At 44.3% G+C, this 24,916-nt stretch overlaps 2 protein-coding genes across 2 annotated transcripts in view; one reads left to right on the forward strand and one right to left on the reverse strand.

The window, feature by feature from the left end:
• Positions 1-24,617, reverse strand: part of LOC311144898 (dedicator of cytokinesis protein 7-like) — a 41,648-nt gene extending 17,031 nt beyond the window's left edge. The window contains exons 1-20 of the mRNA XM_084181069.1: positions 24,481-24,617; positions 21,401-21,485; positions 19,240-19,412; positions 18,807-18,875; positions 18,316-18,655; positions 15,351-15,436; positions 15,059-15,125; positions 14,640-14,789; positions 12,279-12,359; positions 11,815-11,971; positions 11,434-11,564; positions 10,279-10,372; positions 9,972-10,134; positions 2,743-2,860; positions 1,582-1,652; positions 1,337-1,475; positions 1,015-1,116; positions 815-901; positions 454-685; positions 38-202 (exon numbers count right to left, since the gene is read on the reverse strand). Of these exons, the coding sequence (XP_084037195.1) occupies positions 38-202; positions 454-685; positions 815-901; positions 1,015-1,116; positions 1,337-1,475; positions 1,582-1,652; positions 2,743-2,860; positions 9,972-10,134; positions 10,279-10,372; positions 11,434-11,564; positions 11,815-11,971; positions 12,279-12,359; positions 14,640-14,789; positions 15,059-15,125; positions 15,351-15,436; positions 18,316-18,655; positions 18,807-18,875; positions 19,240-19,412; positions 21,401-21,485; positions 24,481-24,530 (2,560 nt within the window). The 5' untranslated portion in view covers positions 24,531-24,617. The remainder of the gene's footprint in view (positions 1-37; positions 203-453; positions 686-814; positions 902-1,014; positions 1,117-1,336; positions 1,476-1,581; positions 1,653-2,742; positions 2,861-9,971; positions 10,135-10,278; positions 10,373-11,433; positions 11,565-11,814; positions 11,972-12,278; positions 12,360-14,639; positions 14,790-15,058; positions 15,126-15,350; positions 15,437-18,315; positions 18,656-18,806; positions 18,876-19,239; positions 19,413-21,400; positions 21,486-24,480) is intronic.
• On the forward strand, positions 6,297-8,265 carry LOC311144889 (uncharacterized protein). Its single transcript, XM_084181058.1, has 4 exons — positions 6,297-6,815; positions 7,488-7,637; positions 7,743-7,853; positions 7,959-8,265. The coding sequence occupies exons 1-4, from the start codon at positions 6,510-6,512 to the stop codon at positions 7,974-7,976; spliced, it is 585 nt and encodes a 194-aa protein (XP_084037184.1). The 5' UTR covers positions 6,297-6,509; the 3' UTR covers positions 7,977-8,265.
• Positions 24,618-24,916: the final 299 nt, after the last annotated feature.

Genomic DNA, 24,916 nt, shown 5'->3' on the forward strand with positions numbered 1-24,916 from the left:
CAGTGCCTGAGCATGGGTCTGCTGTTCCATTCCTCACCAGTAGGGGGCATGGCAGGCTCGGTGGTGGGCAGGTGGAAGCAGTAGTGGATATAGGAGGCCAGCAGGTTGTTCCTGCCGTGCTGGTCCTGGTTCCCCTCCAGGTTCTTATGGATCTGGTTGACCAGCAGGGACATGGCCTCGAACGCTGCACGACCCAGGTTCACTGAGAGATGGGAATGAGAAAAAGAGGCAGAGATCACACCTGGGTTTGCACTTTTGGGACTGTTCCATTTGTTCCATTGTACAAGGCAAACTCAATCAAGCGTAGACGTAAATTCATTGAAAGATTAATCCTAGATCTTGGAGAAATATTTGACCAGGAGAGTTTCTGTGGGAGAGATGAGGATCTTGAAAGGGAGATGACCGGAGTCAATCTAAGATGGCCGCCCCCTGGAGAGTCGCCAAGTCACTCACCGATCTGTCCTGCGATGATGGGCGGGTGGACGATGAGCAGGATGAGTTTGGAGAGCAGCTGGTGGAGGAAGCGGACGCAGGTGTCGAGTAGCGCCCCCCGCAGGCCGGCCATGCTAGCCTTCAGCTCCCCCTCCACATTGGCCTCACTGATGATACAGTCCTTCAGACGGAATGGGAATGAGTACTCCTCCAGGACGTAACACAGGGTGAAGAACTTATCCAGGTGGGGGTCCTAAGAGACAAAGTCACATATTTGGGGGTGGGGGGGGGGGAACAATCCCATTGACTTGAGTATTAGAGGAAGTGAGGGAAAGAGAGAAGTGTGTGAGAGAGAAAGAGAGAGAGAGAGCGAGAGAGTTACCTGAGTGTGAACTGAGGAGGCAGCTGTCACCTCCACATTGAACACCTGCTTGTGATTATCCACCCACTTCATGCCTGGGAGCTGCACCTGCAATACACACACATTACCTACATCAAACTCAGCCAAACACAGACTAAGCATACAAACGAATGAGTTCATGAGAACTAAGCATGCATGTGCTCACACACGCACACACTTACGTCAGGGGTGAGGACGGAGTAGCTGGCTGGTGGTTTCTCCACAGAGACTGGCAGACTGAAGGAACCGGTCCGTAGGCGGCCATGTTGCATCAGAGGAATCCACTGTGGACACAGACAATTTAATGCACATTATTACATCACACATGCATAAACACACAGCACAGCTAATCACTGATGATAATGTTAGTGTATCAAAGCCCTAAATATTAGTAGCTTGTAACTGAGGTATGTAATGTGTAGGGCAGCACCCTAACTTGGGTCCCATAGTTTCCCCTGGTCAGGTGAGTGAAAAAACCTCTGGGTCCTAGTAAATGGTACTCACGGTGTATCCCACGGGGGTCTCCAGGGGCGTGTTCTGTTTGGGCTGACAGCTGATGTGGTAAAAGGTGAACAGGAGGTGGTGGTTGTCTGTCAGGTTGGCTGGAATCTTCATCTTCACCTCCTCATAGAACTCTGGAGACCTGAGGAGAGAGAGATGGATTGATGAGAGGGGGAAGGAGAGGAAGAAAGAGACGAGAGGATGAGAGGAGTGTAATAGGAAAGGTGTGGAACGGAACGGGGTCTTACTTGTCATGGTAGATGACGGGTGAATAAGCCTCTGTAAAGAACTCGGCACAGCTGGACTTCCCAAAGATCACCTGTTATGACGAGAGGAGACAGTTTTCATTGGATCTATGCCCTTTCTTGACCAGCAGGGGGCTCTGTGTCTCTTAACCTGACCAGCAGATGTCGTCTTCACAGTGATTTGGCACCTCATGTTTTTATTATACACTGAGTGGACAAAACATTAGGAACACCTTCCTAATAATGAGTTGCACCCCCTTTTGCCCTCAGACCATTCTTGATACACAAGGGAAACTATTGAGTGTGAAAAACCCAGCAGCGTTGCACCTACTACTATACTCCGTTCAAAAGGCAATTCAATATTTTGTCTTGCCCATTCACCCTCTGAATTGCACACATACACAATACATGTCTCAATTGTCTCAAGGCTTACAAATCCTTCTTTAACCTGTCTCCTCCCCTTCATCTACACTGATTGAAGTGGATTTAACAATTGACATCAATAAGGGATCATAGCTTTCACCTGGTCAGTCTGTCATGGCCTAATGTTTTATACACTCAGTGTATGTCCATAAAGGAATTTACCAGAATCCTTCTCAGAACTGCTAACTATGTAAATAACATGTCATACTAAATTACATGTAACCTATGGTTCTTTAGCATTACAGTTGGAAGTCTTCCAAATTAGGTCATTTATAATAAGCTGGTTTCTAAACATCATTAATTGAATTTGACAGTTTTTTACAATTTATTGACTGGGAATATGTCCAATGGTTGTTTAGTCTCCACAGGGCTCCTTCAATGGATTAGGACATTGTTGCCAGGGTCCCAGATTAGATTAGGGTGTGTCCTAAAGGCTCTAATCGGATTAAGAATCCACTGCACTGAGACTGAACAACACCACAGCTTTCAGACAGGAAGTTAATTAACCAGTAAAATGGTTGTCTGCTTCCAAAAACCAAGGACTAGGGTTACCTACCCCCAACTCAGTTAAACACACTAGACATTATTGTAGAGTGACCTATTCTTGTGGGACACATCGTATTCCACAGCCTCAGGCTTTTCTTTATGAGGGGGATGCCATTGTCCTGAGAGCACTGTGTTACAACTCTGTAGAGGTTTCCTGTTTTGTGATTGGTGGACTGGTGAAGCAGGCCAACTCACCGGCATGGCCAGACTGGGATCCTCTCCTGCCATGAACTGCACCTTGACAGCTATGTTCCTGACTGAGCCCTGCCGACTGCTGAAGTTCAGGCTCTGGGGGTAGATATACAGCAGGTTCCTGGAAGTGGAGAAGAGGAGGAGGAGGACAAGATGAGGGAGAAGAAAGAAGAGAAACTTGAATTCCCTGATACAACCTGGAAGGCATAGAGGGGTCATTACACTAGTTTCAGCTCAGCTGGCCTACACGCTGCGGCTGCCTGCCAACGCACACACCACAAATATCTTGCCAGGGAGCATGCATGGTCAAATAAATTCTATCTGGCATGTGACAACTTACCACATTTCTGGCACAAAAACAGAACATCTAGCCTACAGTGAGGGAAAAAAGTATTTGATCCCCTGCTGATTTTGTACGTTTGCCCACTGACAAAGACATGATCAGTCTATAATTTGAATAGTGAGAGACAGAATAACAACAAAAAAATCCAGAAAAACACATGTCAAAAATGTTATAAATTGATTTGCATTTTAATGAGGGAAATAAGTATTTGACCCCTCTGCAAAACATGACTTAGTGGCAAAACCCTTTTTGGCAATCACAGAAGTCAGACGTTTCTTGTAGTTGGCCACCAGGTTTGCACACATCTCAGGAGGGATTTTGTCCCACTCCTCTTTGCAGATCTTCTCCAAGTCATTAAGGTTTCGAGGCTGACGTTTGGCAACTCGAACCTTCAGCTCCCTCCACAGATTTTCTATGGGATTATGGTCTGGAGACTGGCTAGGCCACTCCAGGACCTTAATGTGCTTATTCTTGAGCCACTCCTTTGTTCCCTTGGCCGTGTGTTTTGGGTCATTGTCATGCTGGAATACCCATCCACGACCCATTTTCAATGCCCTGGCTGAGGGAAGGAGGTTCTCACCCAAGATTTGACGGTACATGGCCCCGTCCATCGTCCCTTTGATGCGGTGAAGTTGTCCTGTCCCCTTAGCAGAAAAACACCCCCAAAGTATAATGTTTCCACCTCCATGTTTGACGGTGGGGATGGTGTTCTTGGGGTCATAGGCAGCATTCCTCCTCCTCCAAACACAGCGAGTTGAGTCGATGCCAAAGAGCTCGATTTTGGTCTCATCTGACCACAACACTTTCACCCAGTTCTCCTCTGAATCATTCAGATGTTCATTGGCATACTTCAGACGGGCCTGTATATGTGCTTTCTTGAGCAGGGGGACCTTGCGGGCGCTGCAGGATTTCAGTCCTTCACGGCGTAGTGTGTTACCAATTGTTTTCTTGGTGACTATGGTCCCAGCTGCCTTGAGATCATTGACAAGATCCTCCCGTGTAGTTCTGGGCTGATTCCTCACCGTTCTCATGATCATTGCAACTCCACGAGGTGAGATCTTTCATGGAGCCCCAGGCCGAGGGAGATTGACAGTTCTTTTGTGTTTCTTCCATTTGCGAATAATCGCACCAACTGTTGTCACCCTCTCACCAAGCTGCTTGGCGATGGTCTTGTAGCCCATTCCAACCTTGTGTAGGTCTACAATCTTGTCCCTGACATCCTTGGAGAGCTCTTTGGTCTTGGCCATGGTGGAGAGTTTGGAATCTGATTGATTGATTGCTTCTGTGGACAGGTGTCTTTTATACAGGTAACAAGCTGAGATTAGGAGCACTCCCTTTAAGAGTGTGCTCCTAATCTCAGCTCATTACCTGTATAAAAGACACCTGGGAGCCAGAAATCTTTCTGATTGAGAGGGGGTCAAATACTTATTTCCCTCATTAAAATGCAAATCAATTTATAACATTTTTGACATGCGTTTTTCTGGATTATTTTGTTGTTATTCTGTCTCTCACTGTTCAAATAAACCTACCATTACAATTATAGACTGATAATTTCTTTGTCAGTGAGCAAACTTTCAAAATCAGCAGGGGATCAAATACTTTTTTCCCTCACTGTAAATTAGAGCGTAGTATTAGTTAATTGTAGCAGTTTTATAGCAGATAAAATAGCTGTTGAAATCTTAACAAATAGGCCTATAATGTGAGAAGGATGGGAAGTTTTGAGGAAGCATGTGTGACCTAGCAGGGTGTGAGTGACCTTCAACTCCTGTCCAAGTCAAACATGTGAAAGATAACTTCAGAGCATACCAGTGTATTCCAATCCCAAATGTAATTTACTTATCAAGAACATTGTTTATCTATCTAGTATCCACACACTCACAAACAACACAGAGCAGTGTGACATGATATTGTCATGGTCTGATGGTCAGCCCAATATACTGTACTACTGGGCCAGGTTGCATAAAATATCTTAAGTGTTTCTCTTAAGGATTTGCCTTAAGGAATAATTTCCCCTTACCTAAGAGAATTGTTTAAGGGCGTTGTACAGAGCCCCTCAAACGTTTTCCCTAGGTAAGAGCATACTTAAGGGGTTTTACGGTAGTTTGAAGGCATGTATGGCAGAAAAGCTATCTGGTAACCATGGAGAGTGGCGCAGTGGTCTAAGGCACTGCATCGCAGTGCTAACTGTGCCACTAGAGATCCTGGTTCGAATCCAGGCTCTGTCGTAGCCGGCCGCGACCGGGAGACTCAAGGGCGGCGCACAATTGGCCCAGGGTAGGGGAGGGAATGGCCGGCAGGGATGTAGCTCAGTTGATAGAGCATGGCGTTTGCAACGCCAGGGTTGTGGGTTCGATTCCCACGGGGGGCCAGTATAAAAAAAAAAATATATATATATATATATATATATATATATGTATTCACTAACTGTAAGTCGCTCTGGATAAGAGCGTCTGCTAAATGACAAAAAATGTAAAAAAAAAATAAAAAAAAATGAGATGACCTGATTCACTGACTGAAGGTCAAAGAGCATTTATTTTGGGAGATCACAAAATATAACTTCTACATTCAAGACAGGAGAAACAAATTGATTCAGAAGATAATAAAACACGTTTCTTTTAGTTACTTTTTTCTCAACTTGTTTCTATTACTTCAAGCTAACTTACAGAGTAGGTAGCTAGCTAGCCAGCTGGCTTTGTAGCCATTGATTGTGCACCTTCCATTGTTTAGCTAAGTAGCTAGCTAGCTATACACCTTGCTAGCTGGTTGATGTTTTCCTTTTGCAACCAGGGCAGAGGAAAACATTCACTTGCACAAATGCTGTTTACATTGACATCCATACTGAATGAAGCACTTAAGGGACCTCATGGGCACCATTAACTTTTTCACTTAATTTAAGGGAGAAATTCACCTTAAAATGTTTTGTGCAACTGACTAAAAGTTCAACTTGAGATGTTTAATACAACCGGGCCCTGGTCCATATCTACCAGGACAGACAGAGGCTCAGCTGATGTTAATGTAGGGCATGTGTATTTGACACCTGGAGGCCTGACAGAGTTACTCCAGAGGTTGGGATGAATGCCAAGGTCAGCCTGACTAAGGCCACAGAGCTGCTCTCTGATTGGACCACGACTGAGCTAATGTTTTACAGTAATTTTGAACACCCAATATAAAAAGAGACGTATCATTACTGATATCCGATATGAGATGAAAAAGGTACTACTGACCTGAGGCACTTAGACATACAGCTGAGAAACTAAACCCGGGGTACCGTTTTAACGACAATTGAGGAGTAACACCCTTAAAAATCCTTTAAGACAAACAGACATAGGAAGGGGCACTGGGCGATTCTCACTGGATTTTGAGTCGATAGTCTCTCTGAAGAGACAAATAAATAGTCTCTCTATATAGCCTCTGTCCTCAGGTCAGGATGAGGGCCACACTACTCTGCCTGCTGTGTATGGCCATGTGTTTAACGGGGATCGCAGCCAGCCCAGTCCGGAAGGCCCAGAAGAACAACCAGGCTGCCCCCATTGATGACATGAACGTGCTGATGTACGGCGTGCTGCAGTTCAGTGAGACCCTACACCACGTCTACGAGAGCACCGATGCCAAGTTTGCGCGGATCGAGAGGTTGCTGAGGAGACATGAGGAGAGGCTGGAGAGGCTGGGCCAGGAGGCAGGCCAGGCCGCAGACAAGGAAAGACAGATGAGACAGGTGCTTGGACTGATACAGGTGAGGAAACAAACGGGTCATGCTCTGACGAAGGTCTACTGTGACCGAAAACTGAAATGTGCATAGATCTAAGTGTGCAGAGGTTTTTTCTTCAGTAGAACTTCGATCTTCATCACCTTAGCTATACTCTGTCAGGTGTACAGTAGATTTATCTATTTACTGGTGAAAACACACCCAGTCAGACACCTCAAACTAACTGACATTGTCATCAACTGGTAGATGTGTTTTGAGAGGGAAAACCATCTAAAATGATGATCAATTTGTGGATTTCACTCCACAGAGCAACAGGGCAGACAGACATAACCCTGCTTTGCCAACAATCTGAAATCTCAGTCAGTCAGATAAGCTCTATTCCTCTGGGCTCCAACAGGGAGAGAGAGCAGCTGAACAGACAATGGAAAGCAGCTGAACAGACACTATTGGCTATTTGGCTGAATGGGCCAATAACTGCCATGAACCTGAGCACTCAACTATCTGGCTAGCTTTTCAACACAAACACAAAGCCATGTACATATTTGTTTTGTTTACTCAATATAGATCCTAATTTTCTGAGAACAGAGGGCGTGTGAGAATGACATTGGACAGCCAGTATATTGAGGCCAAGGCGGTTTGGGCAGCTGGTCTGAGATCAGTGGGAGGGAGAGAATTTAAAGCCAGATGCTCTTTTCCAAGGGCCAGATGGCTGGTCTGCAGTCAGAGGCTGAGGTGGCCAAGGGTAAACTGGCCCGGATGGAGCAGGAGGAGGGGGAGTTTAGGACTAAGGTGTCCAACCTGGAGACATACCTACAGAACTACCCCCCCAACAGCATACAGGAATTAAAGGTAAGGTACACTTCTCAATCACACACAGACTATGCCAAACAATCCAATGCCAACACACTCAAACTGTTCTATTCCATTAATAAATCCATGTGTGTGTGTTTTCAGGATAGGGCGTTAAAACACTCCAGTGTTCTGGAGGGCCTGCTAACATGGACCCAGTTCCAAAAACAGAGCATTGAGAGTCAGAACCAACAGTTGACCAAGCTACAGAAACTGGTGGGTATAATAGCTGAACATAGTTTGAAAAATTCTAAATAGAATCTGCCCATGATTGATGTAGTGATGGACGCCGTGTTTAAGTTTGCTTTGTTTTTATTTCAGAGTGAAGCCAGGAGATAGCCAGTCCTTTCTCACATCAGCTGATGGTTTCACTGAATCTTAACACAAGTTACTGTAGCTACTACACTCCCTGACTTCACCCTGTGCATCAGTACCCTGTCTACTCATACAAGCATCATTCACACATCACAAAAATGTCCACCCAATAAACTCAATTACAATAACTTGTTATATATTTATACCACTGTATTATATTTCTGAATACATTTAATTGTGTTTAAAACAAGCCCTTTTTTATTGTACATTTTCTTGTTCTTTATTTTAATTCTAATTAATTCTTACTGTCATATTGTATATATTGTGTGCAAATAAAAATATGAACATATAATTTCTGTGCTGTGGTGTTTATGCAGTATATGACATGTAAAATCTATGTATGATCTATGACAGTGTATGAGTCTACTGACCTGTAGGTGGTGTGAGGGGTGTAGACTGACCTGTAGGTGGTGTGAGGGGTGTAGACTGACCTGTAGGTGGTGTGAGGGGTGTAGACTGACCTGTAGGTTGTGTGAGGCGTGTAGACTGACCTGTAGGTGGTGTGAGGGGTGTAGACTGACCTGTAGGTGGTGTGAGGGGTGTAGACTGACCTGTAGGTGGTGTGAGGGGTGTAGACTGACCTGTAGGTGGTGTGAGGGGTGTAGACTGACCTGTAGGTGGGGTGAGGGGTGTAGAGTGACCTGTAGGTGGGGTGAGGGGTGTAGACTGACCTGTAGGTGGGGTGAGGGGTGTAGACTGACCTGTAGGTGGTGTGAGGGGTGTAGACTGACCTGTAGGTTGTGTGAGGGGTGTAGACTGACCTGTAGGTGGGGTGAGGGGTGTAGAGTGACCTGTAGGTGGGGTGAGGGGTGTAGACTGACCTGTCGTTGGGGTTAGGGGTGTAGACTGACCTGTAGGTGGTGTGAGGGGTGTAGATGACCTGTCGGTGGGGTGAGGGGTGTAGATGACCTGTCGGTGGGGTGAGGGGTGTAGACTGACCTGTAGGTGGTGTGAGGGGTGTAGACTGACCTGTAGGTGGTGTGAGGGGTGTAGACTGACCTGTAGGTGGTGTGAGGGGTGTAGACTGACCTGTAGGTGGTGTGAGGGGTGTAGACTGACCTGTAGATGGGGTGAGGGGTGTAGACTGACCTGTAGGTGGTGTGAGCGGTGTAGACTGACCTGTAGGTGGGGTGAGGGTTGTAGACTGACCTGTAGGTGGTGTGAGGGGTGTAGACTGACCTGTAGGTGGGGTGAGGGGTGTAGACTGACCTGTAGGTGGTGTGAGGGGTGTAGACTGACCTGTAGGTGGGGTGAGGGGTGTAGACTGACCTGTAGGTGGGGTGAGGGGTGTAGACTGACCTGTAGGTGGTGTGAGGGGTGTAGACTGACCTGTAGGTGGTGTGAGGCGTGTAGACTGACCTGTAGGTGGGGTGAGGGGTGTATACTGACCTGTAGGTGGGGTGAGGGGTGTAGACTGACCTGTAGGTGGTGTGAGGGGTGTAGACTGACCTGTAGGTGGTGTGAGGGGTGTAGACTGACCTGTAAGTGGTGTGAGGGGTGTAGACTGACCTGTAGGTGGAGTGAGGGGTGTAGACTGACCTGTAGGTGGGGTGAGGGGTGTAGACTGACCTGTAGGTGGTGTGAGGGGTGTAGACTGACCTGTAGGTGGTGTGAGGGGTGTAGACTGACCTGTAGGTGGGGTGAGGGGTATAGACTGACCTGTAGGTGGTGTGAGGGGTGTAGACTGACCTGTAGGTGGTGTGAGGGGTGTAGACTGACCTGTAGGTGGGGTGAGGGGTGTAGACTGACCTGTAGGTGGTGTGAGGGGTGTAGACTGACCTGTAAGTGGGGTGAGGGGTGTAGACTGACCTGTAGGTGGGGTGAGGGGTGTAGACTGACCTGTAGGTGGTGTGAGGGGTGTAGACTGACCTGTAAGCGGTGTGAGGGGTGTAGACTGACCTGTAGGTGGTGTGAGGGGTGTAGACTGACCTGTAAGCGGTGTGAGGGGTGTAGACTGACCTGTAAGCGGTGTGAGGGGTGTAGACGTAGCGGGCGGGGAACTCCAGCACCTCCTTGGTGGGGCGCACCCTCAGGTCAGGGTAGGGCTTGACATGGAGCAGCTCAGGAGACAGGCAGTAGTGAGGAGAGTCTGGGGCTGGAGAGATGTCTATCTTCAACTGGGCTAGGGACAGAAGGAGCAGGAAGAGAGAAAAACAATGTTACACTTGTGAACGTAAAATATATTCTCTATTCAGCCTATAGAATTTGTGCAGGTGATTCTATATAAACATATATGTGTGTGCTGAGGAGGTACTGTCGTAGGTACCTGTGACAGGTCTTAGTCTGCGTAGGACAGAGGACGGTCTGCGCATGTCAGCCAGAAATTTGTAGAGGTCTTCATTACTCAGCCTGTCCCCCTCCTACAGATACACAGCGATCATAGTATATTGGCACACAGACACAAATCACACTGAGACAGGTTACAGTGCCTATAACAAGTATTCATACCCCTTGGATCTCTTCACATTTTATTGTTACAAAGTGGGATTCAAATAGATTTAATTTACTTTTTTTTTGGTCAAAGATCTACACAAAATACTCTAATGTCAATGTGAAAGATAATTTTTTATACGATTTTATGAAAAATATATCTTGATTAAATCAGTATTCACCCCCCTGAGTCAATACATGTTAGAAACACCTTTGGCAGCGATTACAGCTTTGAGTCTTTTTGAGTAAGTCGCTAAGAGCTTTGCACATCTGGATTGTGCAATATTTGCCCATTATTCTTTTCCAATTTCTTCAAGTCTTCAGCACTTTTTTCAAGTCTTGCCATACATTTTCTAGGAGATTTAAAGGGATAGTACAAGATCTTGGCAAACTAACTGTTTTAAAATCACAATTGACCTCATGGTGAAAACCCTGAGTGGTTTCCTTCCTCTCCAGCAACTCAGTTAGGATGGATGCCTGTATCTTTGTAGTGACTGGGTGTATTGATACACCACCCAAAGTGTAATTAACAACTTCACTATGCTCAAAGGAATATTCAGTGTCTGTTTTTTAGTTTTTTTTACCCATCCTTCTTTGCGAGGTATTGGAAATGCTCCCTGGTCTTTGTGGTTGAATCTGTGCTTGAAATTCACTACGCGATTAAGGGACCTTACAGATAATTGTATGTGTGGGGTACAGAGATGAGGTAGTCATTCAAAAATCATATTAACCCGTATTATTGCACACAGTGAGTCCATGCAACTTATTATATGATTTGTTAAGCACATTTTTACTCCTGAAATGATTTAGGCTTGCCATAACGAAAGGGGTGTATACTTACATAACCAAGGCCTTTTATTTATTTTTATTACTTTGTAAACATTTATAACAACATATCAATCCCACTTTGTAACGCAAAAAATAAATCCAGGAGGGGTGAATACTTATGATAGGCACCTGGGTAGCACAAACACACAGCATTCTGACTGACCTGTTTGAAGAAGTTGGTGACTGTGAGAGTGGCTGGACGGAAGGTGGCAAAGTTACACATGTCCTCTCCTACACTCATCCGCTCAAACCCTTTCTTCTTTCTCTCGTTCCATGTTCCATGGCCTTTCCGCTCTGATAAAAAGACAAGTCATCCGTTTAGATATTAAATAACAATGATTACATACTTATTATGAAATAATGATGACACTTTTGTTACATCCACTATTCAACAAGAAAAGTGGTTGAGTGTGACTGATGTAAGGAATTCAAACATGTATTTCCATGTGTATATTAAGAGAGAATCTGTGTATGTGTGTGTGCTTGACATCCTAACTGTGATTAAACCAGGGGGCGTTTGGTAGAGGTCACAGGTCATAAGTACCAGAGTCAGAGTCGGGGTCGGAGCGCTCCAGCCCCCCCACACTGCTGACGATGTTGACCAGGTGGATGGCCGTCCAGGCGAAGGGCATCCTGTACCTCCCCAGCCTGCTACACGACGTCTCCGCCTGCAGACGTAGCTTCTCCAGCTTCTCCTTGTGCTAAACAGAGAGACACAGACTGACTGGCGGGGACTGTAAACCTGGATGGGAGCTTGTTCTATCAAGGGCCTTGAGAAAAGGCCTTTGCAAGGTGATACTGTAATATTTATATAATGTTTTAGAGTTTGTTGGACATTGATCTTCAGAATAGGGAATTGCAAATATTGCAGCTGTCTGACTAGGCTGAATTGAGAAATGCTGATGGCTACCCAGCTGGACAGAGTCCCATGTGCATGACCCCATGCACACATGTTACACATGCAGAGAAAAGACCAATAGAAGATAGATACTATGAACTTACTGTTACCTTTGATGAGTCTGACTCTTTCATGACCATGTAGGGTTCACAGGATTCCCCTATGTCTCCCTGCTGAAGGACTTTCTCCAGCTGAAACACACATACAAAACATGTACATACAGACAAGACACGTGGGTAACGGTGAACATTGCTGACTTTACCATTATTTGCAAATGGTGCATGCACACACATTTCTAAAGCAATATATGAAATGCAAATATTGGATGCATCTTCAGAATAACTAATTTCACATTCACTAGTTAAAGACAAATAGGTCATTGCACTTCACTGTCACCTATGCGGCAAAGCTCACAGAACTTTATCTAAAGTAAATAAGTTATATAAAGCAGCCATGATAAGGTATTGCAAAGACACTTGGCATTAATCATTCTGGTGGCTGAAGGACATTCCACTGATTTGTCTGGGATGGTCTGCTCAAATGCAGTTTACACAGCAAATTGGCCAGTGTTACCTTGTGTTACATAAGAACCCCAGTGTTGGTGTTAATAACCAGTGTTGGTGTTAATAACCAGTGTTCTATTGTAGGTTGATTTTTTGAATTGTTTGTTTCAATGTTGTTTGTTTCAATTGATTGATTAATTAGTCTTATGCTACACAAAGATAAATAACATACATTTTTCTAAACTAATCCAATCTGTTAGTTGGACTTATTGCACCCGTTACTGAAATGGTTGTTCCAGTTTAGATGGTTTAGGTAGTCTCACATCTTAGTCCTTCTGACCATGGCAGTCATTCTGAATGCAGGTTGCGGGTGAAAAAAAATCTAAATGTTGGATATCCCCACTCCGGCTGGATTCCAATGGAAAAGACATCACTTTGCAAGCCAGCATAATTTAACTTGCAAATAAAAAAAGGAAGGTTTTACATCTTACTAAGTCTGAGGGTGGTTCTACCCTTCCAGACTTGGAATTGTATCAACTCTCCACCCAAGGCTTCTACTTGTGACATATAGTTAAATGCACTAGAGGAACAATGGGTACATATTGAAGACGCGCATGCTCATCCCCAGAATCTTTCCATGTGTCTATTTTCAAAGGATAAAGCTAAGAACATTAAAGCTGCATTCTGAAAGTTTTTTTATGCAAGCTTCAAAAACAGCTGAAAATGCAATATTTTTGGTTAAGGAAAATATATTTCACAGTGGTTTAGATGGTACAATGATTATCTACACTATACTTGCTTGTTTTGCCACAAACGATTTGAATTTTTGCAACCAGGAAATGGTGGACCAATTTCTGCATAGAGCATCTTTAACAACTTCATAGTTAAGAACACTATAACAATATAGAAGAAAATGAAACAGATTCTACAAGAACCAATATCACTCCTTAAAAACACAACCCTATAGAACAAATCCTTCCATAGCATTTCAGAATTCACTGATAAATTGGTCCACATGAAGAACTAAAGGCATCGAAACCATAAATGACTTTGTAATACGAAATACATGTATTTCCATTACAGAATTAAAAAAGCAATTTTAGACTGACCAATGTAGATATTTTCAAATACATGCAACTTAAAAGTTTCATATTTCGAAGTTTCGATTTGAAATCTTTTCGACATCAGAGCAATCTTGAGGGAATCCTATTTGAGTCAGAAAATGATATTAATATGATAGGTAAGATACAGTGAATTAGGAAAGTATTCAGACCCCTTCCCCTTTTCCACATTTTGTTACGTTACAGCCTTATTCTAAAATGGATTAAATAAAACTTTTTCCTCATCAATCTACACACAATACCCCATAATTACAAACACTGTTTTGGTTACTACATGATTCCATATGTGTTATTTCATAGTTTTGATGTCTTCACTATTATTCTACAATGTAAAAAAATTTGAAAATAAAGAAAAACCTTTGAATGAGTAGGTGTGTCCAAACATTTGACTGATAGTGTATATCTTACAAAATAAGGCTTATGAAATATGTATTGTATTGTCTTAAATAATTACATTTTAATGATAACATATTCGCTTGGGATCTCACTTGGTGAAGGCTACAGGACTTAAAATGAATTAATGCAACAGCCATGTCTCTGTCACTAACAAATTAAGTAATGGGTGGTAACTCTACAATTCACTCGAAAGGCAAGGCACACTGGGAAATTTGCAAATAAGGCTTTACACTAAGCAAAGTGTTAATTTCACACTGAAAAGTGTGGACCCATATAGACACTGGAAGAGTGTTACATTTAATCTCTAAGTGTTCATATGGACAGGACTAGGGGTTTTCTCCTGACCAGACCAAGAAAAAGTCCTACAGAAGGTCAGTAGTTTGTAATGTGATGTAGAGCCTTCTCTGGACTCTCTGTATGTCCCCCCCCCTGGTGGCCATATGTCCAGTACCTTGATGACCAGGAAGATGTCTGCTGAAGGGTACGTGATGGAGAAGATGGCTGAGCGGGCCAGGGTGGAGATGGCTGCGTGGGGCGTGTGGGGACGCAGCAAGCCCTTCATCTGATCTGAATTCAGGTCAAAGTGGAAGTCCTCTGAGATCTGAGAGAGGGTGAGAGGAAAGGGAGGAGGGAAATGAGAGGGAAGGGGGGAAGGGAGGGAGGGAGGAGATGAGGAAATGTATGTCAAGGGATATTAATTACGTTTTGACTCTGAGATTTAAAGCACAAGACCTTCGAGGCATAGTGAGCGCTAGAATAATTTAATCAGTCAAAAGCATGAGCTCAGCATGACATTAGCATATGATCATTCAAAAATAAACATGCTGTATATGTATACAGTCTAAACATTTCTAGAAAACTCATGGGTACCTTTTTCTTTTCCTTGACATCATAGAGAGCAAGAGTCCCAAATATTGGCTCAATTTCTATTTCAAATCTGTAGGTGGTACAAAAAGCACAATGTGTGTTTGGATGAGAAGGAAATATGATTTATAAATTAATAAATGCCTAAATAAAGTGACCAAAACCCTTTTCACACTATTGTGCCGACTTCAACCGTGGCTAAGCACTTTTCCTTAGTGTGAAAAGGGTATAAGCGAAAGAGTGACCAACAAGGATAATTTTAGGAACGATAAGGACAGACAGACAGATGGACACTCACTTGAGGGACAGACACTTGACCATGATCCTCTGACCACAGTGTTCTTTGGGGACCTCTGGGACAGAACATCTCTCCACAGCCTCATCCTGTCAGAGACAACCCACACACACACAGCCGTGAGAACACAAACACCACGGCAACATTTACACAGCCAGACGCCATGGCAACGTTGACACAGACACCGCAGTAGTGTGTACACAGACATAACAATAAAGAGGGAGAGAGAGAGAAGGAGACAGAGGCAAGTAGGGCTGGGTGGTATACAATATACCGGTATTGATGCACGGACCGGTTTGGGCTTTTACTTTACCTTCTATAACGGTATTTGAATGTTTGGTTTGTTAAATGTGATATGCCGTGTGTAACGTCCATTTTTATAGTTAACTCCCCTACTTCAGTCATCTCTCTCTGCTCTCTCTCTCTAAATTCCACTATCCACACAGACCTAGCCCCGCCCCCTGTCACTCAAGGAGCACATTTGTTGTTCTTCAACCACAAGACACTTGTGTTCAGTCTGCATGGTCAACGCAGCACATGCAACAATGTTGATGACAATGATGCGGTTTACTTTGCTTCTTAATATAAATCCACTAGCTATCCATAATTACACTATTAGTTTGTGTTTCTTACATCTGCAAACGGCTAGTTTTTCTTTTATTAGCAAGTTGGGCCTAAATCGTGTTAGCCGATAATGAGAATCGCTAGTTAGCTGGCTAGCTAGCTAGTTAATCAATGTACTGAGTCAGAGCAAACATAATTAACTATACAGCCTGATAATACCAGTGACTGTGTAGACCTAAATCAGCATGTTGTTTGTGCAACAGTATCTTCTAAATCAAAAAGGAATACGCGAAGAATGAATATGTTAGCTACATAAAGTAGCTAAAGTATAATCTTTGGCTACATTAAATGTTTTTTCTTAGCTATAGTAGCTAAGAGAAAACATTTAATGTAGGCAAAGATTATAGGGTCCCCTAGGAAACACAGTGCATTCGGAAAGTAATCAGACCCCTTCCCTTTTTCCACATTTTGTTACGTTACAGCCTTAATATAAAATTGATTAAATAAAACATTCTCAATAATCTACACACAATACCCCATAATGACAAAGCGAAAACAGGTTTTTAGAAATGTTTGCTAATTATTACAAATAAAAAAAGATAAATACCTTATTTACATAAGTATTCAGACCCGTTGCTATGAGACTCGAAATTGAGCTCAGGTGCATCCTGTTTCCATTGATCATCCTTGAGATGTTTCTACAACTTCATTGGAGTCCACCGGTGGTAAATTCAATTGATTGGACATTATTTGGAAAGTGACACACACCCGTCTATATAAAGGTCCCACAGTTGACAGTGCATGTCAGAGCAAAAACCAAGCCATGAGGCCGAAGTAATTGTCCGTAGAGCTCCGAGACAGGATTGTGTCGAGGCACAGATCTGGGGAAGGGTACCAAAACAATTCTGCAGCATTGAAGGTCCCCAAGAACACAGTGGCCTCCATCATTCTTAAAATGGAAGAAGTTTGGAACCACCAAGACTTTTCCTAGAGCTGGACGCCCGGCCAAACTGAGCAACAGGGGGAGAAGGGCCTTGGTCAGGGAGGTGACCAAGAACCCGATGGTCACTGACAGAGCTCCTGAGTTCCTCTGTGGAGATGGGAGAACCTTCCAGAAGGACAATCATCTCTGCAGCACTACATCAATCAGGCCTTTATTGTAGAGTGGACAGACGGAAGCCACTCCTCAGTAAAAAGACTCTCAGACCATGAGAAACATGATTCTCTGGTCTGATGAAACCAAGATTGAACTCTTTAGCCTGAATGCCAAGCGTCACATCTGGAGGAAACCTGGCACCATCCCTACGGTGAAGAATGGTGGCAGCTTCATGCTGTGGGAACTGGGAGACTAGTCAGGATCGAGGGAAAGATGAACGGAGAAAAGTACAGAGAGATCCTTGATGAAAACCTGCTCCAGAATGCTCAGGACCTCAGACTGGGGTGAAGGTTCACCTTCCAACAGGACAACGACCCTAAGCACACAGCCAAGACAATGCAGGAGTACCTTCGGGGACAAGTCTCTGAATGTCCTTGAGTAGCCCAGCCAGAACCCGGACTTGAACCCAATCGAACATCTCTGGAGAGACCTGAAAAAAGCTGTGCAGCGATGCTCCCCATCCAACCTGACAGAGCTTGAGAGGATCTGCAGAGAAGAATGGGAGAAACTCCCCAAATACCGGTGTGCCAAGCTCGAGGCTGTAATCGCTGCCAAAAGTGCTTCAACAAAGTACTGAGTAAAGGGTCTGAATACTTATGCAAATGTGATATCAGTTTTCTATTTTTAATACATCTGAAGAAAAAAAATCTAAAAACCTGTTTTTGCTTTGTCATTATGGGGGTATTGTGTGTAGATTGATGAGAAAAAATAACAATTGAATCAATTTTAGAATAAGGCTGTAACGTAACAAAATGTGGAAAAAGTCAAGAGGTCTGAATACCTTCCGAATGCACTGTATCAACACTGGTTCCTACCCTGTCACAATAACTCCTCCCTGGCATTTTCATTCGTTGTCATGTCAAACAACACTGTATTCAAAGTGCCCACTAATATATTCTAACTATGGAATTAGAATAATCATTCTATTTCCATGATTCCAACATTGTAAAAAATTAGGCAAGAGAGAACAAACAGATGGTCACATGGCTGAGAAGTAGGCCATGATATTGAACATCCATTTCATAGATGTGCTTCAATGTCTCTGGTGGAACTGCCCTGAATTTTAGCAATATAATCTTTTTTTTGTATGATAACTAACTTTCTAATATAGTTTCCATAGCCTTCTATGGTATAGCTATATTATTCTACACAAAGTTGGCTAGCAATTTAGCAACTGATGCTGACAGACAACTGAGCTGAATAGAAGTGAATAGTGTATAGATAATATGAATATTATTTGGGACAGACCTCGTCGGGAGGAGGGAAGAGCCCCAGCAGGTCAGGGTGGCGCCCCTGCATGCGGGCCTCAGCGTTGCGGCGGTCCATGTCCTCTGCAGCCGTGCGCTCTAGCACCGCGGGCAGCAGGGCGTCCGGCAACGAGTTCTTCAGGTCAAATATACTGGAGGCCCAGCTACCCCGGGGCGTGTCATCCAGAGAGACTGACCGCCGCTTAGCATCGTCTTGGTCGTCCTGGCGGTCAGCGGCCGCAGCCTCGTCCAGTTCAAAGGTCTGCTTAACCAGCCCTCGCTGCCTCTCCCTCTGGCGCTCAGAGTTATGGGGGGTGTGGGTTGTACTGTAACGCTGATACCTACAGACATTACAAAATACATTATCCTCATCTGTAATCACAGAGATAATGTACATCATGGCCACCAATGCTACCAAATCGATTGTAAATCAATGTGGATAAAGGAATGGAAACGAGGGAGGCATGGAACACATGATAGAGGGACACTCACTTCCTCTGAATGATCAACCAGTCATCTGTGTAGACACCCAAGGCATCTCTCACTCTTGGGTCAAATGTGCTGTAGAAATAACACATTAATTATATAGTATGACATAAAAATTACAATGGCATAGGAAAGGTACAGGGTGTTCTGCCTGTCCAGTAGCATGATAATGCTGTGTAAAGTGTGTCAAGATATCCTAGTTATGTGAGCGAGCATGTGTGTCAGTCTTTCCCTCTAGATTATTTTCTAGGCGGGGCACAAAGGAAATCAACGCAACAGCCAGGCCCCTGGCTCCAAAATTGCCATTTGAAATCCATTGAAGCCAAACTATTTTAGGCAGGTGGTAACAGAGCTAAGCAAGGGGACATAATGCTACGGGAAACACTGGTGTGTGTACTGTACATAATGTACATAGTATGTGTGTGTTAGCGTGACTCACTCCTCGGGCAGAGGGGGCTCCAGTGTAGTACACTCTCTGTCCTGCAGGAGGAGCTCCAGGTCGTCTGGGGGGAACTCCATCAGCTGTCTGAGGGGGCCAGGCTCCGCCCCAGGGGCGTGGCTACTCACATACTCCTCATAGTCCACAGGCTCCACCACCTCTGTCAGCGGCACCTGACAACCAATCAATCAATAACACACAACTTAACAATCAATACCTGGGGTGCGTTCAATTCGTTTGAACGTTTGCAGAACAGTTTGTACTGAACGACACGTTTTCCCAAAACATTATTGTACGTTCTTGAAAAGACAGATACGTTTGCTCCGTTCGGTGGGTGTGCCGGGGTGTGGTTTGAAGCAATGAGTGACATATTTAAAGGGCAGCGGGGCATTTTGAACACACAACCCAACCCCTACCCATTTTTCAACTGGTCGTTCAGTACAACACTGTTTCTGTTCAATTGAACGTTTTTATGTACTGAACGCAGCCCTGGAGAAGCATTATATTCATACACCTCATCTATTCCACCAGGACCACACAAGCTACAGGCCACACCGAGATAGTGAGCCAAGAAATGAGACGGATAATATGAGTGACTAAGCCTACATGTCATCTACTTTTGACACACTTGTATACATATAAACTCAGCAAAAAAAGAAACGTCCTCTCACTGTCAACTGCGTATATTTTCAGCAAACTTAACATTTGTATGAACATAACAAGATTAAACAACTGAGACATAAACTGAACAAGTTCCACAGACATGTGACTAACAGAAATTGAATAATGTGTCCCTGAACAAAGGGGGGGTCAAAATCAAAAGTAACAGTCAGTATCTGGTGTGGCCACCAGCTGCATTAAGTACTGCAGTGCATCTCCTCCTTGTGGACTGCACCAGATTTGCCATTTCTTGCTGTGAGATGTTACCCCACTCTTCCAACAAGGCACCTGCTAGTTTCGGGACATTTCTGGGGGGAATGGCCCTAGCCCTCACCCTCCGATCCAACAGTTCCCAGACATGCTCAATATGATTGAGATCCGGGCTCTTTGCTGGCCATGGCAGAACACTGACATTCCTGTCTTGCAGGATATCACACACAGAACGAGCAGTATGGCTGGTGGCATTGTCATGCTGGAGGGTCATATCAGGATGAGCCTGCAGGAAGGGTACCACATGAGGGAGGAGGATGTCTTCCCTATAATGCACAGCGTTGAGATTGCCTGCAATGACAACATGCTCAGACTGATGATACTGTGAAACACCGCCCCAGACCATGACGGACCCTCCACTTCCAAATCGATCCCGCTCCAGAGTACAGGCCTCGGTGTAACGCTCATTCCTTCGACGATAAACGCGAATCCGACCATCACCCCTGGTGGGTCAAAACCGCGACTCGTCAGTGAAGAGCACTTTTTGCCAGTCCAGTCTGGTCCAGCGATGGTGGGTTTGTGCCCATAGGCGACATTGTTGCCGGTGATGTCTGGGGAGGACCGGCCTTACAACAGGCCTACAAGCCCTCAGTCCAGCCTCTCTCAGCCTATTGCGGACAGTCTGAGCACTGATGGAGGGATTGTGCGTTCCTGGTGTAACTCGGGCAGTTGTTGTTGCCATCCTGTACCTGTCCCGCAGGTGTGATGTTCGGATGTACCGATCCTGTGCAGGTGTTGTTACACGTGGTCTGCCACTGCGAGGACAATCAGCTGTCCTCGCCTCTTTCTAAGTTTTCATAACTGTGACCTTAATTGCCTACCGTCTGTAAACTGTTAGTGTCTTAACGACCGTTCCACAGGTGCATGTTCATTAATTGTTTGAACAAGCATGGGAAACAGTGTTTAAACCCTTTACAATGAAGATCTGTGAAGTTATTTGGATTTTTACAAATTATCTTTGAAAGACAGGGTCCTGAAAAAGGGACGTTTCTTTTTTTGCTGAGTTTACATAGACACTGGCTCTACTTCAGTAAGAGCACTGCGGAGCTGGCCTTATAATGCACAAATAGATGACATCCTCAGAAGTGGTTGATGACCTCCTTAAGAAGTTGTTTGTTTCCAAAGCAGTAAATTCAACTTAACCATACAAATTCCATCCTCATCTTTGACCAAAGATAAGGTGACATACCTAAAAACAAAGACACAAAAGCCTAAACACACTGTGACTTACAGGTTGGTGTGCTCCTCGTTTCTTGGAGAGCTGAGGGGAGCCATACTCTCTGGATACCTGCTTCCTGACCTCTGCAGCCACCGTCCTGACAGAGACAGACAGACAGGAAATGGTAGAGTACAGTTACGCTCAAACATGAGAAAAACAGTTTTTCATTTTACATTTACATTTTAGTCATTTAGCAGACGCTCTTATCCAGAGCAGTTACAGTTAGTGAGTGCATACATTTTCATACTGGCCCCCCGTGGGAAACGAACCCACAACCCTGGCGATGCAAGCGCCATGCTCTACCAACTGAGCTACAGGGGACTACACAGCTGTATCCTCAGGAAGCCAAACAGAAACAAGTCTAGACATAATAAATACCAGAATAGCAATCATTCTGTCAGTGGATAAAGACAGTTAACTTGAGTACAACTGATTTGATGACCAAATATGCTCCATAATCTAGATCCAAGAAATACTCAGCTAAAATCTCTCCAGCGAGGTGCCAAAAATCTAATTGCCTCACTATTATCATGCACATGCAAATAGGCCAATTTACATAGGCTAAACAAAACCCTTGCTGCAGATAACCCAGAGCTAAACCTATTACATTTTGCCTATTGCTGCTTTAAACCACTATGAATCTGTAGGCTACAGTTAGCCTACTCCCAGATGTCATGCTAGATGTGTTTTATACATAATTATGTGCCTGCCTTAGATTTCCTAATAGCTTTCCAGTTTTGACTTCTTATCAGATGTGAGCAGCCCATGTATTCCATCCACTCTCTCCCCACTACCCAGTCCCCAGCAGCTGGTACCAGTAGCAGTGCTGAATGCCAGCAGCTGTTGTGAATGGGAGTCAAGCCGGATCTGTGGGAGAAGAGAGGAGAGGTGGATGGGCCTAGTACAGAAACCAGGCAAAGAGCCATAACTCTCTCTCTACCCCTGGCCTGGGCCTTTATGGACCAATAGCAAATAGGAGGCTTAGAGAGGGGGACAAAGCCAAACTAGGCCCCCAATCCTCTGAGAGACAGTATGCAGCTGCTCTTCCATAAACTTATAACGAACTGGCCATCTCAATCTCTCAGACTCTCTCTCACACACAGACATGCACAGATACACACACACACATAGTTACACGCACAGTTACACACAACACACCCACAGATGCAAGGGCTTCCGAAATTCCCTGGTCACGGTCGCTATGGACAAACTATGTCTTCATTCCACACATTAAATGCTACTGCTCTCTGCTTCAAAAGGAGACCCTCAAATGTAATTTCTCCCCATGACATACTACACTCGCCCCTCCCCATCTCTCAGAAATAACTCTGCTACCCCAAAATCACACAACCCTTTCAAGCTGGAACTCTACAACAATCTTTTGCCCTTGGAGGCGATAGCTTTCCTTTATCCTGTTTAAAGTGCGGATTGGAAACGGCAGAATAACACTATCACAACAATATGTTTGGGATAGTGTTATTCTGCCGTTAAATGTGCTACCTTTTCCAATCCCCACTTTAAACAGGATAAAGGAAAGCTATCGCCTCCAAGGGCAATAGGCGGAACACCCCGTCACACCCTTTCCTGCATCCTTAACCGATACAATGGACTGGCTCCCACTGAGGAGAGGGAGGAGAAACTGTAGCAATGATTAGGCCTAAGCTGTAGAATCCAGCACTCTACTCAGTTACTACTAGGTTAGGCTATAGCCTAGTAGTAGATTAACTGATACAATTTGAACTAGTAGGCTACCAGTCAACATTCAGAGGGAACAGCACTATTCACCATTAGCTAGGCTAACTCAATAAGATAATCATGTGAGACTGAGAAATATGCGGACATACCATGGTGAGTATAATAAGTCTGGTATGGGCCAGTCGGAAAGTCCTAATACGAGATATAAGGTATGGGCCTGTTGTGGTGTTGTTGACTGTTTCGTACTGGACTGCTGACATTCCAAGATGTCATTGAGATTTCCTCCCTGTTGGTTTTGACGTGACATGTTTACCTGCATGTTGTGATGCTGATAGACATCTCTTATCAAATATCCAGTCTGCTCTCAGTAGCCTCCAAAGGCCACTCACCCATAACATGAAGGGGGTTCTCAGACGATTCTATGAAGATTACATGAAGGCTGCAAGGTGAACAGCTAGGCTAGTGCATTTATTCTGAAAGTGTGTGTGTGTGTGGGGGACACCTGTTATTAGCATGTACTGCCTATTCCCATATACCCACCAACCTTACACCACGCAATCAATTGCTTAGCATGCAGTTCCCTGATCAAGGCTTTGATGAACACAAGTATGAACTCAACTCAACAATGGTGGACCTGGAAAATGCATAATGTCTTACAAAGTGATATTACAGCTATAGGTCTGATCTAATTATGTGGATAATAATAAAGATACTGTCCTTAGCTACTTTACTTTCCCACAGGAAAAGGGGAACTCCATCTTGCCTACTTCTGTTTTCATTGTAGAGCAGAACTCCATAAGAGCTAGACTTTTCAGTTCCATCTACAGAACTACCCCCAGAAAGAGTTCTACACAGTATGACTTGAACTAGGAGTGACAGCACAGAGGATCAAGCAGAGTTAATTTGCAGTGCAACAATATTAGTGTAACCTAACCCACGACTTGTTATCCCACAGGTCGACGGGAAAGCAAATTCAATAGCTAGTATGACTAGATAACTACTAATTATAGTTTTATATCCGTTTTACTTGGGGCTCCTCAATATAATGTCAAATAAAGTCATTTAGGTAACTAGTAGCCAACACATTTGATGGCTCGAGTGTCAGCCTACTAGCAAAAGGATAGCTGTGATCTAGTTCTGTCTGTGTGTGCAACAAAGTAACAATCTCAAGGTATGAAAAATAGATTTCGTTTTCTAAACAATGGCAGGGTGATGATAAATTCACATTTAATTTGACGCCCATATGCTGAACAATAGACTCGCCTCCGTCTGTCTCAGTTCCTATTCAGTCTGCGCGGTTTACGGTTAGTGATACCCCCAAATCCTGCACTACCTGGTCTGTCCGTCATGTCACGCGAACTAGCTGTCCTACTGAATACATACAAATTGAGTCTCACCGATTAATTTTGTGAGCAAATGCCCTCCTCTCGCTGGTTGAAGATGCCATTTCGCGTCCCCATGTAGTGTACTCTTCGAACTATTCTCTCTCTCTCTCCTGTACTTCGATACTATATCTGTCCTGCTGGAATTCGCTTCCTTGTATCACCACGATACGGTGCCTATCCCAGTGGTCCTCCTAGTGGTTGGGAGCATAAATACAAGGTTGTGTTGTGTGGAATCGTCCGCAGTGCATTCAAAATTCTCACCTGACCGGTTTCAGTGACGCTGTCACACGCCCGAGAATGGCCCATATCCTCAACAGTTAGGGTTTCATTACAGTGTGAAAATTGAGGAAGTTTGCTGAACAGCGAGACCTACTTTAGTTCAACATGTATACCAAGTGAAAAACATGTCAAAGCACGTAGGTGTGTCACCTGTTGACAGTTTGGTAGG

This window comes from Coregonus lavaretus, assembly GCF_964263955.1.
Source record: "Coregonus lavaretus genome assembly, chromosome: 2".
Classification (NCBI taxonomy): domain Eukaryota; kingdom Metazoa; phylum Chordata; class Actinopteri; order Salmoniformes; family Salmonidae; genus Coregonus; species Coregonus lavaretus.